The sequence below is a fragment of the Onychomys torridus genome, chromosome 5, assembly GCF_903995425.1.
Source record: "Onychomys torridus chromosome 5, mOncTor1.1, whole genome shotgun sequence".
In the NCBI taxonomy this organism is placed as follows: domain Eukaryota; kingdom Metazoa; phylum Chordata; class Mammalia; order Rodentia; family Cricetidae; genus Onychomys; species Onychomys torridus.
Window position 1 is genome coordinate 33,327,710 of NC_050447.1, and position 17,427 is coordinate 33,345,136.

The following is a 17,427-nucleotide window of genomic DNA, read 5'->3' on the forward strand; positions in this document are numbered from 1 at the left end:
GCCTCCCAAGTACTGGGATTAAAGCCCTGCCTGGTGTCTACTTCTAAGAAGAATATTTCAGTATAAGGAATACTACCAAAGTCAAAGACGCTACTCTTCGTCGTTAGTGGAATCTGGGTCTCCAGTTAATACACTTTCCATCACAGTTGATGTCTTTTTTTTTTTTTTTAACTGAGGATCGAACCCAGGGCCTTGTGCTTGCTAAGCAAGCACTCTGCCACTGAGCTAAATCCCCAACCCCACAGTTGATATCTTAAGGCACATCATCAGCTTCCTTTTTGAAGAGGGGGGTATGTGGTTCGTTTGCTAGTAATATCCCCAATATATATATTGTAAAAAGTTTTAAAGTTTCTATATAGGTACTAATCTCAGCACTTGGGAGAGTCAGGAAACAAAGTCATTCTTGACTATATAGTGAATTTGAGTCCATCCTGGACTATATGAGACCATGTCTGGGAAAAAACAACACAAAAAACCCCATGGGTGTTGTGTCTGAGACTTGAGAATGAAAAGAAATCTGGCTCTGGAGTGACTCTTCAAGGGAAGTTAGAAAAGCAGCCCAGCAGGGGTTGTGAGGTTTAGGGGAGCACGTGTGCATCCCTATGAATATACTGTCACCATTATGACAAATGGTATTAACTCCTTGAAGATGAAAGGCCTATGGTGTGCGTGCATAGCAGCTGGGGTAGTAGTCCTATGACCCTTCTGACAAGTAATTCTGTTTGCAGGAGAGGCACATGATCATGCACAAGCGCACTCACACAGGGGAGAAGCCTTATGCCTGCAGCCACTGCGACAAGACCTTCCGCCAGAAACAGCTCCTTGACATGCACTTCAAGCGCTATCATGACCCCAACTTTGTCCCTGCGGCCTTTGTCTGTTCCAAGTGTGGGAAAACATTCACACGCAGGGTAAGGATCAGTTTTCCCATTATAGTTCTTAATATCACATGCTTGATCTGCCATTGCAAAATGCGGTTTTTGCCATTGAAGTAATAAATGTAGAGATGCTTTGCCTTTTGGAAAGAGTTATTCAACCCTCTTCCAAGGTCTTCTGTCCATGAGGGGAGCCTTCTTTTGATAGGAACTATAATATCTTTGAGTAGGCTGATGATTTAAAGGCATTTCCTTGGTTAGATTGAAATCTGTATTTCATCCTATCCCTAGCTAGCTTGAGTCTCTTCTGTTCTCTGTTTTTAGCCAAGTAAGCACTGGCCAGCTATCCTGACTATGATTACAGGCACTAAGCACCCCTCCCAGGGTTGGGGGTGTGGAGGGCAAGCTTGTCTTCTGACAGGTGCTTCCTTCACTCCATTCCTGTCTTTTCCCCATCAATGACTATTCAAGATGCTGTCCATATCCCTGAATGGGGTGGAAGGAATATGTTCAGTATAGTTAGCAGAACTTTGGGACTTTATGGATTCCTTAAAGGTTTGTTTTTTGTTTTGTTTTGTTTTTAAGCTGAGGATTGAACCCAGGGCCTTGCGCTTGCTAGGCAAGCACTCTATCACTGAGTTAATCCCCAACCTTAAAGTTTTGTTGTTGTTTTTTTTTTTTTAAATTCGATTAAAATAAAGAAAATTTCCAATCTGAACTTAGCTCTTTTAGTAGTGTGAAACAAGGTTTGTTTCCTTTGCCAGAATACAATGGCAAGACATGCTGATAACTGTGCTGGTCCAGACGGTGTAGAAGGCGAGAATGGAGGGGAGACAAAGAAGAGCAAGCGAGGAAGAAAAAGAAAGATGCGCTCTAAAAAGGAAGACTCCTCGGATAGTGGTGAGTGGGTTATTTGTTGGTTTGGTTAGAGGTAACAAATTTGGAAGCCCAGTTTCCAGAAAATGCATAGGATATAGAGGCAAGAAGATCATTCTTTTGTGATAGTCATCTTTCTAAAGCCAGACATGGTGATACACTCCTGGAGGTGGAAGCAGGAAGATCAGAGCAGGGGTTCACTACCAGCCTCACTACATAGCAAGTTCAAGGCTAGTCCTGGCATCAAGGACTATCAGTTGACCCCCAAAAGTTACAGTCTGACAGTAACCGTGCGTGAGCTTAGCTGGCCCTGTCCTTTGCTACAGTGCTCCCTGCTGTCACAGACTGTCCCGAGCCTTTCCTTTCTGTCCTGCTACTGTTGTGCTCCTCTTCTGTCTGTGAAGAAGGTATTGATGGCCTCTAACAGATCTAATAGATTTCTAAAGTCAGTTCTTCCTTTACTCTGGCATTCCTTGTTTCATTCGGGGACCTTACAGCTAGTGTCTCTCTTCTTTTTCTCCCTGAATGTTGGAATCAGTCTGGACCCCATTCTGCTGCTAGAAAAGGCCATACAGTCTTATATATCTATTCCCCCACTAAGATCTGTCAGCCATCTGCAGAGATTGACCAGCAAATTCTCTTTCTTTCAAGGATTTTCCAAAATATTTCAAAGCCAAAAAGCTTTTTTTTTGTTTGTTTTTTTTTTTTTTGCCCCCCCCCCCCCCCCCCAGACAGGGTTTTTCTTTAGCTTTGGAGGCTGTCCTGGAACTCGCTTTGTAGCCGAGGCTGGCCTCGAACTCACAGAGATCACCTGCCTCTGCCTCCCGAATGCTGAGATTACAGGTGTGCGCCACCACCGCCTGGCTTTTTTAGCTTTTCGAGACAGGGTTTCTCTGTGTAGCTCCAGCTGTCCTGGAACTCACTCTGTAGACCAGTCTGGCCCCAAACCTCACAGAGATCCCCCTGCCTCTGCCTCTGGAGTGCACCACCACCACCATTGCCGCTTGGTGCCATAAAGCCTCTTTCACCTCGTGTGAGGGCTTGTGTTAGTGTCTGTGTGAGCTCAGGTCATGCCTGCCCCAGGGCACTCCTGTCTGTTTCCCTAGTGCACATACCACCACTCCAGACTCTACTTATTAGTATTTAATCTTTTCATATTGTGTATATGTGAGAAAATAAGGTTTGTAACATGAATTCAGATGCCAGTTGAAGCCATAATTACTAAATCTCCTGGAACTGGAGTTACTGGTGGCTGAGAGCCACCTGAGGTGGGTGCTGGGAATTGAACTCTGCAGAAGCAGGAAGTGCCCTTAAACCAATGGGCCAGCCACCACGCTTTTTTTTTTTTTTTTCTTTTTTAATGTAATGTGGGTGGTGATAATCGAACTCTCAGGTCCTCGTGTTTGCATGCCAAACACTTGACTACTTGAGCTGTCTCCCTAGCTCCAGATAACACCTCTTAACTGAAATAGTGAAGCCTAGTCAAAGGGACTTTTATATTTTAATGAACAATCTAAATAAAGGCTGTATATGGTCCAGACTGGCCTCAAACTCCTGCCTCAGCCTCTCAGATACGGAATTGCATAAATATACTACCATATGCAACTGTCTCATTCTTTAATTTTCAAACCACTGTTAAATGGTTTGGGGTACTAGAGATACTAAAGGAAATGGAGGGTAGGTGTATGTCAAGTCAGTACACCAAATAAGAGATTTGAGACTTCAAAGCCTTGTTATCTGACTCCTTATCTGTATTCTCTCTAGTAATTCACCTCCTTTACATTTAATAGTTTCAAAGGCTGGGGATGTAGCTCATTTGACAGCACTTGTAGAACATGCACAAAGCCCTGAGTTCAATCCCCAGCACTCCATAAAGTAGGTATCATGGCTCACACCTATAATTTTAGGAGTTAGGGGCAAGAGGATCAGGGGGAAAGGACCTTGTATGCACCTGCAGTTTTGTGTTTCCTTCTTGTACAGGTGAGTGTGTGCTCACATGCACTACACGGTCACCTCTGTGCAGGCAGGTCAGCATCTCCATCTCTGCTGCTTGAGCTTGAGCCAGCCTCCTGCTTTACTCTTGTATAATAAGAGGAGTCTTTGGTTTGTTTGCTTAAGCACTCTTCTGTAGTTCGTTATAAACTATAAGATGAAGTTGTCTCTGTGGTTTGAAGGTGAGTGGTTTTTTAATAGTTTTTTGAGACAGGGCTTCTCTGTGTGGTCCTGGCTGTCCTGGAACTTGCTCTCTAAAGATCTGCCTTCCTTTGCCTCTCAAGTGCTGAGATTAAAATAAAAGCAAGTGCCATCACCGCCTGGCATAAACTCGGTTTTTTTTTTTTGTTGTTGTTTTTTGTTTTTTTGTTTTTGTTGTTTTTTTTTTTTTTTTTGGTGGAGCTGAGGATCGAATCCAGAGCCCTGTGCTTGCTAGGCAAGCGCTCTACCACTGAGCTAAATCCCCAACCCCCAGTATTCTTATACTAAAGTTAAAAGGGAAAGTTAATGGGAAGCCCATGTGAAATGTGAAAGTAGTATATAAGTTGACCACTTCTGCACAGTACCAGTTTACCTTATCATTTTACAGATGGCAAAACTTTGGTAAAAGCCTTTTTTAAAGGATTTTTTATTCCCTCTACATATCCATAGCTGGCCTTGAACTCAGTCCACCTGCCTCTGTCTCCCAAGTGCTGGACAAAGGTGTGCACCACCATGCCTAGCCTAAGACCTTTTCTTAGTAAAAGAAATGTAGAATGGTGCTTTCAGAACATTTAATTGTTTGCTGTCTCTTTCCACTCTGCTTGACCCATCACCTGTGCTTTGATTTCTTGAGAAGAAAATGCTGAGCCTGATCTGGATGACAATGAGGAGGAGGAGGAGCCTGCTGTAGAAATTGAACCTGAACCAGAGCCTCAGCCTCAGCCTCAGCCTCAGGCCCCAGCCCCACCACCTGCCAAGAAGAGAAGAGGACGACCTCCTGGAAGAACCAACCAGCCCAAACAGAACCAGCGTAAGTTGCCTGCCTTGGCTCAGTAGGCATCTTCTCCCTCATTTGAGGAAGCCAGATGGGTCTGTGTTCTTGTGAAGATGAGAATTAAGTCATGAAAACAAGTTAAGGTCACATTGGCAAACAGACTCTCAGGAAGTTTTCTCTAAAAGCCCAGAGAAGGATGCTAATGTCCTAAAGTGGGGTGCACTGTTAATGTGGGAGGGCTTATAAAATAACCAGTCACCATCGCCTGCAGAGTTGATGCAGTAATGGATAGAAGAGACAGATTTCAAGGCATGAGGGATAAAAAAAGGAGGGGACTAAGAGTGCTCATCTAGTGTTGTTATTTTTTCTCTTTTGGGGGACCCACCACCCAGCTCCCAAATAAATCACTCACAGAGGCTTATTCCTACTTACACATGTCTGACCTTAGCTTGGCTTGTTTCTTTCCAGCTTTTCTTAAATTATCCCGTCTTGTTTTGCCTCTGGGCTTTTCCCATTCTCTTACTTCTGTAAATCTTACTCTTACTCCGTGGCTGGCTGTGTAGCTGGGTGCCTGGCCCCTGGAGTCCTCTTCCTTCTCTGGCTACTTCTCTCTTCTCTTCCCAGATTTCTCCTTCTTTACATCTCTGCTTGCCAGCTCCGCCTATCCTTTCTCTTGCCTCATTATTGGTCATTCAGATCTTTATTAGACCATCAGGGGTTCTAGACAGGCACAGTAACACAGCTTCACAGAGTAAAACAAATACAACATCAACAAGAGTAACACACCTTCAAATAGTATTCAACAATCGAGAGAGATTCAGCTCTATAAAGCTGTGAGTGGTATTATCACCCACAATCCCAACCCTTGGGGGAATGGGGCTGGCCTGGGCTACATGGAGAGGAGGGAAAGGGACAGAGAAAAGAAAAGCGGGAGGTGTAAGGGCTGGTCCAGAGGTGTGTTTCCTCCAGGCACCCTGCAGATGGCAACAAGTGCTCACTCTCTACTCCCAAGTGTCTTTAGAGCTCCTTACAACAGCCTTTCCTCTCTGTAAATTCAGTTTAATCTATTCAACGTTCTCCCCGAACCCAATGTTTAGATGTCCATCACAGAAAAGGAAGTTAACTTTAGATCTCGAACCAGGCCCGTCAGTTCATCCACACACATTCAATCAAGAGCTCTACAGAATCAGAAATGTCAGCCATATCATACACGCTGACGAATTCCTACTCATGTGCTGTGTGGGGTTGAACTTTCTTCCCCTGCTTCACACTACTATAAATCCTAAATTCACAACATAAGGGAAACTAAACATTTTAAAAGTGTGATTTGGAGGCCTGTGAATGTCAGTATTTGGTACTTTGACAGGTAGCCCGTTGGGCTTGTATGTATGACTTGCATCACTGCTAAGGCTTTCTAGTTGCTGCCATCCCACTCACTCATCAGCGTTGAAAGGATCCCGATACTCTGGGGCTTTAATGTACCATTTGTTTTGTTCCTGTTCTTCTTTGCCAGCAACAGCCATCATTCAGGTTGAAGACCAGAATACAGGTGCAATTGAGAACATTATAGTTGAAGTCAAAAAAGAACCAGATGCTGAGCCTGTGGAAGGGGAAGAAGAGGAGGCTCAGGCAGCCACCACAGATGCCCCCAATGGAGACCTCACACCTGAGATGATCCTCAGCATGATGGACCGGTGATGACGGGGACTTGCTCGTCACCAGGACTATTGGGGCTGTGTTTAAACGGCCCGCATCTTAATTTTTCTCTTTCTTTCTTTTGGCTTTGGGAACGGCATAATTTTACACCATTTTACCAAACATACTGAGAACGAAAACTTCAAGGATGATGTTAGAAAAATGTGATTTCCTAGAACTTGTTGTTTGATGTTAGCAAATCATGGACTGTGCTGAGTCTCCGAGGGTTTGCTGTAAGTGCTGAGGACAGTGTTGATGCCTAACTAGTTTTCTTAGATGGAAACAGAGACATTGAGCCCTCTCTCTTGATTTAGTAAACCACTCCAGAATGGCCACGGGTTTCCCAGAGTACTATGGTCTTCCCAAGAGAGTTTTTAATTGTAAATGCAGACTTGGGAAAGACTTAGACTTTTAACCTGGTTTTTGCTTTTGCTTTTCCCTGACTCCATTTGCTTGGAGTCAGTTGCACACCAGTAGGATGGCATGCTACGATCAGTTTCTGTCCTGAACGCTTTGCCTCTTTCTTGGCAAAGTTTCTGGTATGGTCAAGCTTGTAAATAACCTTTTTTACATTTTAATCTTTTCCATTAATTAAGAGGTTGAAAGAAGTGCAGTGTAAGAAAACCCAGCATTTTAATTACTTGCAAATTAAGGTACCACGGACTCGGTGGTGTGTAAATGTGGAATCGGATCACAATCATGTAACAGAAGGGCACTGGTCCTGCTGCCTGCTAGTGATGGACACCCATGTGGAAAGTCATCATTTCCAGGTCATGGACCAGCATTTGAACCTTGAACAAATAACTCATTTATGATTTTTCATCAACATTTTCTTTGCTCTGTTTGTTGCTGGATGTTATATTTTTTAAATCTTTGTTAAAGCCAGAAGAGTTGATTATGAGTGGGTCACAGCAGCCTTGGCAAGCTGGGCCAGAAAATTTCACTAGGTCAGTAATTTAAACTTTGGATCTGGAAAAAGAAATTATTAATAATAATGTGAAGCAAACCAACTTAAAAAGTGATTCTTGCACATGAATTGTCACATGTTGATACGTGTTTTTTAAAGAGCCTCAGTCTGACTGATTTCAAACACTTTTTTTTCTTCTGTGTATTGCTTTTAAGAGAGCCATCAGTTAGCTATCAGACTCTAGGTTGATGCATTTTTGTACTTAGCTGTACTGTGTGATATTTTTCATTATTTTAGGATGCCAACATGAGACCTGTAATAAAATATGTAATGGGGTTGAAAGCTGGGGAGGAGGATCTACTGCTGTACAGCTAATAAATCATAACGGATTAACAGGCACCCTGCAGCCTCCATCGTGATTCCTGTTTGCCGGGGTCCCTTGGGCCTGTGCACAGCATCATCTCTGCAGCAGACTGCAGATAGATGGTCCTGGCAGATGAGAGCATAGGAATGCAACCTGCCTCAAGTTGTAGTGCCCCAAGTGTGTGGGAGTAGAGAAGTGCATGGCTACACAGCCTCCTGCTTCCATGGTTGTTGTTGGGGTTTTTTACTCTTTGGAGGGGGGGGGGGGGGGACTTGCCACCCAGCTACCAAATAAATACACACATGGAGGCTTATTATTACTTATGAATACTCAGCCTTAGCTTGGCTTAGTTTCTAGCCAACGTTCCTTATCTTAAATTATTTTGTCTGCCTTTTGCCTCTGGGCTTTTCCTGTTCTCTTACTTCTGTTGTCATGGCAAATACACCCACTCACATAAATAACACATAATAGAGGAGTCACTATATTGCTGTAATTTAGGGTTCCTTTCTTCCTAATTGCGTCTATGGTTTCTTAATGTTCCACCAAAGCAACCTTAAAACAAAAAAAAGTTTTATCTGGGACCTTATAGCTCAGATGTTAGAGCGATGATGGTGGAGCAGAGTGTAGGCCAGGTGGCTAAAGCAGGCAGCTGAGAGCTGTAGATGTGAATCCATAACAGGAGCAGAAAGAGGCACACCAGGAATGGCACAGCAGTATAAATGCTAAAAGTTCTGCAAAGCATTGTGGACAAGCCGTTTAATCTAATTAGGGAGGCAGAGGCATGGTGACTCTTGCGTTCGAGGCAGCCTGGTCCTATATACAAGTTCCACTGATATGGCAGGATTACATAGAGACCTCTCTCCAAAAACAGACCCCAAATGCTGTGTGATGTTTTCTGCTGTGAATGTGTCTTGCTTCTGATTGGTTGATAAATAAACAATGCTGATTGGCCAGTAGCCAGGCAGGAATATAGGTGGGACAAGCAGAACGAGAAACTGTGGGAGGCTGGAAGGCTGGAAGCGGAGGCGACACCAGCCGCCTTCCACAAGAGCAGCATTTAATGGACCAGGTAAAGCTATGGACAATGGCAACATCAGATAATAGAATTGGGTTGAGTTTAAATTAAAGCTAAGTCTGTGTTAGGCCTGTAGCTATGGCTTGAGGAGTTCTTTGTAATTAATATACGCTTCGAGTTGATTATTTTATATATTATTATATATGTTATTATATATTATATGTTATATATCTCTGCGGGTCTGTGGGTCTGGCAGATCAGAGAAAACTTAGCTACCAACACATAACAATTATAGGAAAATTGGATTTTTTCAGATAAATATTGACAATATGTGTGAAAGCTCTTAAACAACACGAGGCAATTCTACCAAGCTACACTTGGTCCTCTTTGCATACTGTCCTTTTAGATTATGGCTTGACACACAATAAGCCAATCACTGCTTTGTTTAAACCCCAAATGGGTAATTTTGTTGTGGTAAATATCTAATTTTACTATGTGTTTCCTAATTCGACAAGTATTTTGTAATCATATAAAGAGTAGCGAGGAGTCGCTATAAGTGACGATTGAAGATTGAAACTGTCAAATCGCCTTTCCTTTCAGAGCTTGGTGAAAATTGTTGTATTATCATAAAAATATGTGTCTATTATCAAGCTGTCCTGGACTCGTATTTTTTATTTTTTGTATAGACCAGGCTGGCCTTGAATTATGAGATCTGCCTGCCGGCCCTCTACCTTCTGAGACCCGTGATTAAGGTGTGTATTATCACAGCACACCACACCTGGCTCCTTGCTTACTTATGTTTCTTTAACCGAGCGGTTTTCTGGCTTCTAGCACCCAAGAAGTTAATGAGGTGACGTGGCAGGGTGCCGGGGGTGGATGTCGAGACCGCGGATTGTTGCCTTCCAAGATGCCCTCAAACCAAGGGCTGCTTCCTTAGATCCACCGTCCTCAATTTAATTTGTAAATAACACTCTGGTCTCACTGCTGAGATCCAGAGCTATGTATCCATCTGCTTCCTGGACACAGTCCTACCCCCTGGCAGTCCCACAGATGCTTCAGCCTGAATACAATCTCATGTGACCTTGTCTTTTCTCTGTCCTGTGTCTCTTTCAGGGCCCCTGAATACAGCAATGGCAACTACCACCCAAACCTAACCCTAGCCCCTCTCTAGACTGTCTTCAGAAATCGATGTTTCAAAGAATGGTGGTGCATGCCTATAGTCCCAGGACGCAGGAGGCTGAGGTAGAAGGACTGACAGTTTGAGGCCAGTCTAGGTTATTCATGGACAGCCTGAGACTAAACAGCATACTATGGTCTCAGAAAGAAATGAGCTGGGTGTGGTGGTCCAAATCTATTATCTCAACACCTGGGAGGCTAAGGCAGGAGGACTGTTCAAAGTTCAAGGCCAGCCTGGGCTACATAATGAGTTTGAGGCTAGACTGGACTACATAGTAAGACCCTGTCTCAAAAGAAAGTAGTGGGGTTGGGGGCTCAGCAGTTAAGAGCACTGGTTGCTGTTCCAGGAGATCCGATGCCTTCTTCTGGCCTCTGTGGTACATAGACTGCAGGCAAAACATCCATACACATAAAAAAATTTAAGACAGGCAGTGGTGGCGCATGCCTTTAATCTCAGCACTTGGCAGGCATAGTGACAGGTGGATCTTAGTGAGTTTGAGGCTAGCCTGGTCTACAGAGTGAGTTACAGGACAGCCAGGACTACACAGAGAAACCCTGTCTTCAAAAACAAAAACTAAATTTTAAATCTAAAAAAACTGATTAAAGAAATAGTATGGGCTGGGCAGTGGTGGCGCACACCTGTAATCCCAGCACTCAGGAGGCAGAGGCAGGTGGATCTCTATGAGTTTGAGGCCAGCCTGGTCTACAGAGCTAGTCCAGGACAGGCTCCAAAGCTACAGAGAGAAACCCTGTCTCAAAAAACCAAAAAAAGAAAAAGTAGTGTGGTAGTATACACTTTTAATTCTAGTACTTGGGAGGTGGAGAAAGGAGAGTCAGGAGTTCAAAGATCAGCTTTATCTCATGTACACAGTCTGACAAGGTCAGCCTGGGCTACATGAAACAGAGACAGAGAAACTGAGAATTAATTAGTAGGAAGGCTAGGGGCATAACTTATCAAGTGGTACAGTGAATGCCTAGGGTGCACAAGTGCCTGGATTCAATCTCCAACACCATAAATAAGTAATGTTGGCAAGTAGCTTACGTAGTTCTTTTGTTATTGTTGTTTTGTTTTTCTGAGACATGTTTTCACTGTGTAGCTCTGACTGTTGTGGAACTCGATCTATAGACCAGGCTGGCCTCAAACTCTAGATCTGCCTGCCTCTGCCTCCCAAGTGCTGGGATCAAAGGCATGCACCACCACGCCTGGCTAGGTAGTTTTTTCAGATACGTGTCCAGCTGGCTTTTAGCTCTAACCTTTTATAAGTTGAATTATACCTACTATCCCCATTGCCCCGATCCCAGGACTTCTGAGCTTTCATCTCTTCCCCTAGCCTAATTTTTACTAACCCTGAAGCCATCAGCTCCTCAGAGAGGTGCACCCCAGATGTCTTAGCCTTTACCATCCCCCCCCCACACTCAGTAAATTAGATCAGGGTATAACTGTCTGTTGGCCAAGATGGACACTATGTCTGGCTCCCAGGGAAAGATACCTTCATCCTGGCCTTGACTCGAGACTCCACATTGTCATACTTGGGTGAGCGCCACAGTGCCTTCAAGGGCTTAGGCTGGCTCTGCTCTCGCCTGCGTTCTTGATCTTGGAAGCGCCTCTGAATCTCTCTGATCCGCCTCAGGTTTTCCTTCTCATGGTCTTTTGGATCCTTCCCTGGGGAAAAGCTGTTGCTAGGGATAGGGCCATGCAGCTTAGACCAGACCACACACAAGCTCACACTGTGCCCTCTGCAGAAACGTCTCACAGTCTGGTCTAGGAGAGACCCTGGGTTCAATCTCACACACACACAAAACTTAAATACAACCAAGACTTCTTCATGTATGTTAGACTCCATGCACTCACAGCACGATCACCCCCTTATTCTCTTCTTACATAGTATTCCTCCTGGTTATCTTCTACATTTTGATAGTGAAATATACCATTAATCACCTTGTCCTGTCTTGTTTATTGCCTCCAATTGTGACACCCATACTTTTTTTTAAAAAAAAAAGATTTACTTATTTATTATGTATACAGAAGAGGGCGACAGATCTCATTATAGATGGTTGTGTCAACCACCATGTGGTTGCTGGGAATTGAACTCAGGACCTATGGATGATCAGGCAGTGCTCTTCACCTCTGAGCCATTTCTCCATTCCCTACCCCACCCTCTTTTTTTTTTTTTTTTTTTTGGTTTTTCGAGACAGGGTTTCTCTGTGTAGCTTTTGTGCCTTTCCTGGATCTTGCTCTGTAGACCAGGCTGGCCTCGAACTCACAGAGATCCGCCTGCCTCTGCCTCCCGAGTGCTGGGATTAAAGGCGTGTGCCACCACCACCAGGCTGACACCCATACTTTTTAAGTCTGTTTTCCTAACACCTACAGAGCTTGGCACAAAGTAAGCTAAGTAAACAATGTTCCATCAAGGTGTGAATGCTTGAAGCTAGGATTTCCTACATAAGGATGAACTCTGATCCTGTCAGGAGGTCGTGCATTTCAGCTTCCTTCTGTGCTAGGAAAACTAAAAAGTACATTGATTACCTGGGCTCAAGCCAATTAAGCATCCTATCTATTTTAATCTCTACTTTTGACCTCTCCACCTCCGAATGCCTCGATACCCCTTCTGGCAAGGACTTACTCTTAGGAGAGACCCCTGAACCAAGGGAGATGGCCCCCAGTTGCAGCAGCACGTCCCCCACGCCGCGCTGGCCACGCTCTAGGATCTCTCGGGCTCCAGGCCTGATACGGGGACCACGAGGAGGACTGGAGTCCGGGTCGCGACCTGACAGGTCCAGCTTCAGCGCGTTTCCTTCCAGGCGCCCTTGGGCTGAGGAGCAGGACGCGGTGGAAAGCCGTGCTCAGTGGTGGGACGTAGTACCCGCCCCGCCGCGGACCCCGCAACTCACCCGAGGCCGGCCGCCGGTAGTAGTCCGGGCAGAGAGTAGGGTCTGGGGGGATGGGTCCAGAGATGCGGGACGGGCCCTCGCACATGATTCTATCGCCGCCCTGCAACCGTGCACCGTCGCATGCTGCGCGGCGCAACTCGGGCCCCCAATCCCTGTCGGGGACTTCCACCCTCGACGCGAGCCCTGCAGCCCCGCCGTAACCCCCATTCCCGACCCCCACCCCCTGTCTCCCGCCTGACCCCTAGGCTTAGCCAGCGCCACCGCCCCGCGACCAAGATCCTAGCCTACTGCCCTGAGGGGTTCGCGACCCCTCCCCCGCAACGCCCCAGCGGGGGCTCCCACTAGAGCAGTTTTACCGCCAACTGTTGCAAGCCGGGAGGAGTTGCTGTTGCTTGGCAACAAATGGCTTCCTGAGGTCAGGGGTCAAACGACTTCGGCGAAAAGCCTTCTGGGGTTTGTAGTTCCAGATGAGCTAGTCTAAGTTTAAGGACTCAGCAGGAGCCTCACCTCCCAGGTGGTCTCCCCTACTAACACCGAGTCCACCAGTCCAACCTGCCTGTGGGCCCGCCGTCTTCTCCTAGCAACCGTCAAGGAACGCACTGATTCCGCACAGCCATGGCCTCAGCGGGGGCCAAGAGGCAACCAGAAGGCCAGAATGGGGCGGCAGTAAGATTAGCCCAGGTTGCAGAGACCCCTGAGGTGACGCAGGCATTTTCGAAGCTCGGGAGGTGGAGCGGTAGGGCAGGAGAGGCGGGACTCTAGGTGACCCAACCCCCTAACGCCAGGCCGAGCCCTGCAAGTTCAGGGGCTTGAGCTGGTAGCCTTCCTGTCAAATTTTGTGGCCAGTACTGGACTTTGCGTGACTGATCCCTACAATACTTTGCCTGGCCATTGGCTACTATGCGTATCTTCTAGTGTCCAGGACCAGGAGATAAGAGTCTGGTGCCCGCACATGAGACCTGCAGAACCCCAGGGGAAAACAAATGGTCAGTAGGACACAGCTTGGAGCCGGAGCCCCAGGAGGAAGGAATAAACCGAGGAGAGGAAGGGCTCAATCCAGGGGTGGAAGCAGGAGAGGAGAGAGGACCCAAGCCCACATCATCCATCGTGAGGCCCAGTCATGGGCCCAAGAGAAAGCCTATCAAGTGAGGAGGCTTTCAAAGGGATGGAGCTGTAGGGCTGGGGAGGGGAGCCTTATACCCGGAGATTCCTAAATCCTGATTCCTTCGAGGCAGATATCTTTGTCCTCTGCTACTACCCCTCACTCCCAACTAGAAACTTGTGTTTCTCTAGAACAGTAGTCTAAGAGGAAAGAGTGGGGAAAGGTTTGGGGCTTTCAGATTTTGTAGCCTTGTAGGAGACTGTGTTGTCACGAGTGCTCAGTCTCTATTGATCTTGGGAGTTTCACTGACCAGGAAAGGGGCAGCTAACTAGCCCTGGGGTTGGTGGGCAGGCAGGGCTACACACAGGAACCAAAGTCTGAAGCCTACCTGTAACACCAGCAGCGCCGATTAACCAACACTACCTCTTTCAGCCTTGTCCCAGGCTTGGGTACCCCAGCCCTCCCAGGGCCGAGCTACCATGCCCATCCTAGGGCTGAAGCTGAACTGCCCCCAGGGATGCCGCTGCAGAAGGAGGAGCCGGAGGGGAGCCACAGCGAGTCTTCCCTGTCTGCTAAACAGTACAAAAAAGCCAAGAAACGCAAGAGTGTCGGGGCTCCTGTGCCCCCAGCTGTAGCCAGCACATCTGCACCCACAGAGACGCTGGGACTGGAGCGTGAGTTACCTTCTTTCCTCTTCTGGGTCTGACGGGTACCACCTGGCGCTCCAGCCTTTACCTGCCTTGGGTTCTTGCAGGCAAAGTCCAGCGCCTGCGGCCACTGTACCAATATATCAACTATTGCAACCCTGAGCTGAATCAGGCAGGGGACGGGGACAGAGAGCCGGAGGTGGAGCCCGAGTCGGAGCTGGCCCTGGCTCCTGAGGAGGCAGGTGCGGAACAGCTTCAGTTGCAGGCCTTGCTGCCCGTGGCAGGTGAGCTGGGCCTCAGCCTTGCTTTGCCCTGCCCTAACACGCTAGTGCCACTCACTCATCCTCTTCCTTCTCTAGGACAGGAGGTTGGAGAGGACCCTGGGGGGTTGTCTAGTCTAAGGCTGATTGGCAGCCTCAAGGCTGAGGTGGATAAGACCACCCAAGTGGACATTGACAAGATGTTGAGTGTCTGTGCAGCCCCTCTGGTGCCTCCACTCTCCCCTCAGTACAAGTGACCATCTACCCACTGAGAATGTCTCTCCTCTAGGCCTGAGCTAGGGCTGTACGGCGCAGGCCTAGGCTATCAGGTGGAGGAAAGAATTTAGTCTTTGTACTTGGGAATTCGGGCTCACTGAAAATAAACATTTCCCCCTTTTAAGATTGATTCCTGAAATGTGATGTCTAAACTGGGGGAAAGTCTGGGGAGAAGGGAGGAGGATCCACCCATGCAGAGATCAACTGGAACCTTGACGAATGTGTCAGAGTGGGTGAGGTTGTTGTGTGACAAGGCTTTTCCTGGGGAGACACAACACTCACATCTGCTCACCCCAGATAGCCAGCCCAGGACGGACCAAAGTGCAGATACCACCAAAGTCCAACTTGGTGAACCAGTGAGTTTTACTGGGGTCACTTACAGGAGCAGAAATGACTCAGACACCCGCATCACCAAAGCCCACCCCAGCACGGGTGACAGCTCACAAAGCTGGGAACCTGGAGCCCACTGCACAGCCTGGAGGCAGCTCAGCAGGTTGGAGAGTGTCCCTTCTAGGTGCCTTAGGTGCTCAGCAGGTTTCTACTTTTTCCAGGTCTCTGGTCTAGTCTGAAAGTCTTTTCTGCAGCTCAGCTTCCTCCCTCCTGAGGGGAACTCTCAGTTTTATTGCTTACTCAGGCAGGGAGGGGCCTGGGGAAATCTGGTCAATTTCAGGAACTTCCTGAAGCTATTTTGAGTTGTTTACCTTCCTGTTTAAGGAGCCTCCTCCAGGATGGAATGTTTTGATCTCAGAGGAAACTGTTATACAGCATAGGTAGGTAGGCATGGTGTCTGCCTGAGGGTCAGAGAGGCTAATGGTAAGAGGTGAAGGAGAGGAACTTGGGGCAGAGGAAAGAGAATGTTAGGAACCAGTGTTTGATCCTATTAAGAAGGGCCTGCATTTGTCCTGACTTCAAGGGGCTCAAGTCTGGGATCTCCCTCTGAGGTGGCAAAGTTCATTGGTCTGTCCCAAGACTGGCACTTTTAGAAAGTTTACTACTAACCAGGTGTGGTGGTGCACACCTGTGGCTAGTAAGTGGGGCTTAGGCCTTGCGGTGCCCTTGCATTTGGTAAGTAGATGCAGGCAGATAATGAATTCAAGGCCAGGATATACTACATGAGAACCTACCGTTTTTTGTTTTGTTTTGTTTTTTTTAATATAAGATCTTTATTGACAGATAATTCACATAGTACACAATTTTCCTGTTTGTACAATTTGATAGACTTTAGTTCAGCATCCTCATAGGCCCATGACACCATCACCATTTCCTGTTTTAGAACATCACTGTCTTCAATTCTTTCTTTCCTTTTTTTTTTTTTGAATGCTGAATGCTGTTTAGGGAGGGAGGGAGGAGGTCTTAAATACAGGCTTACAGCACAATTGGAGAACCCCGGAGGGCAGAAGTTCGCTTCCAATGTTTTACAGTCTCAGAGACCCTATCTTTTAAAAAAGGAAAGGAGCCGGGTGGTAGTGGCGCACACTTTTAACCCCAGCACTCAGGAAGCAGAGGCAAGGGAATCTCTGAGTTTGAGGCCAGCCTGGTCTACAGAGTGAGTTCCAGGAGAGGGGGTGGGAGGGGAATGCTGGAGAGATGGCTCTTGGTAAAAGCACTTGCTGCTTTTGCAGAGGACCCAGGTTCAATTCCCAGCACCCACACAGCACCCTATTCCTGTCTAACTCCTGTCCCAGGGGATCTGACACCCTCTTCTGGCCTCTGCCCATACTAGATACACACTGCAGTGTACAGACATACATGCAAACAGAACACTCATGTGTATTAAATACTTCTAGAAAATACTCTCTACTCAATGTCATAGAGCAACCAGACTACACTTTGCCCACAGATGGTGCCTGGTAATGGGTGGTGGTGACAGTGAATGAATGTCTTGGAGCTGTAACCCTCCCCCATGACTGCTGCCGCTGGTCCTGTAGACAGCCCTAGGAAGAGCAGATGAGTGAGGGGGTTGTGGAGACATGCTGCTGCTCTTCCTGGGGATCCTTCAAGCACTTCAGACATGGGGCTTCCATATGAAATGCCTTTCCTCCCGTGTCAGAGGATCCTGGTGTCACCTCTGACTCTGTCCTACAAGTGCATCTATCCTCTGAATTGTAAGATTAGAACGTGGGCCTGGGCCTCAGACATCTCCAGGTAGGAGCCTCAAAAGTGCCCCCTGCGGGTTGGGGATTTAGCCCCGTGGTAGAGCGCTTGCCTGGCAAGCACAAGGCCCTGGGTTCGGTCCTCAGCTCAAAAAAAAAAAAAAAGTGGTCTCTGGTCTTACAGATACATGGAGTGATCCTACTGCACATACAGCTGCATGCTCGATGATGTCACTGTCACTCTAGCGTCCTGCTAGGCTTACCTTTGAAACTTATGGCCC

The 17,427-nt window shown here is 47.0% G+C and overlaps 3 protein-coding genes across 5 annotated transcripts in view; 2 read left to right on the forward strand and 1 right to left on the reverse strand.

Annotated features, from left to right (window-relative positions):
- Ctcf (CCCTC-binding factor) overlaps positions 1 to 7,720 on the forward strand; it is a 47,974-nt gene extending 40,254 nt beyond the window's left edge. Inside the window, exons 9-12 of one of the 2 annotated variants that reach the window (XM_036188055.1) lie at positions 729 to 911; positions 1,640 to 1,775; positions 4,579 to 4,755; positions 6,233 to 7,720. In XM_036188055.1, coding sequence (XP_036043948.1) covers positions 729 to 911; positions 1,640 to 1,775; positions 4,579 to 4,755; positions 6,233 to 6,417 — 681 coding nt within the window. In that variant the 3' untranslated portion in view covers positions 6,418 to 7,720. The remainder of the gene's footprint in view (positions 1 to 728; positions 912 to 1,639; positions 1,776 to 4,578; positions 4,756 to 6,232) is intronic. The other variant, XM_036188056.1, reaches the window with a different exon arrangement.
- Positions 7,721 to 11,057: 3,337 nt separating this feature from the next.
- Positions 11,058 to 13,479, reverse strand: Enkd1 (enkurin domain containing 1). Of its 2 annotated transcripts, XM_036187678.1 has the most exons (4): positions 13,125 to 13,479; positions 12,769 to 12,868; positions 12,501 to 12,689; positions 11,058 to 11,539 (listed from the first exon to the last, which is right to left on the reverse strand). In XM_036187678.1, the coding sequence occupies exons 2-4, from the start codon at positions 12,851 to 12,853 to the stop codon at positions 11,340 to 11,342; spliced, it is 474 nt and encodes a 157-aa protein (XP_036043571.1). In that variant the 5' UTR covers positions 12,854 to 12,868; positions 13,125 to 13,479; the 3' UTR covers positions 11,058 to 11,339. The 2 variants fall into 2 exon arrangements, with proteins under 2 accessions (XP_036043571.1, XP_036043570.1); XM_036187677.1 differs by lacking the exon at positions 13,125 to 13,479 and having other exon boundaries at positions 12,769 to 12,956.
- Positions 13,177 to 15,164, forward strand: C5H16orf86 (chromosome 5 C16orf86 homolog). The gene is made up of 4 exons (XM_036187676.1): positions 13,177 to 13,467; positions 13,684 to 13,913; positions 14,303 to 14,544; positions 14,625 to 15,164. Exons 1-4 carry the CDS (start codon positions 13,384 to 13,386, stop codon positions 15,032 to 15,034), a joined length of 966 nt encoding a protein of 321 aa, XP_036043569.1. The 5' UTR covers positions 13,177 to 13,383; the 3' UTR covers positions 15,035 to 15,164.
- The last annotated feature ends 2,263 nt before the right edge of the window (positions 15,165 to 17,427 follow it).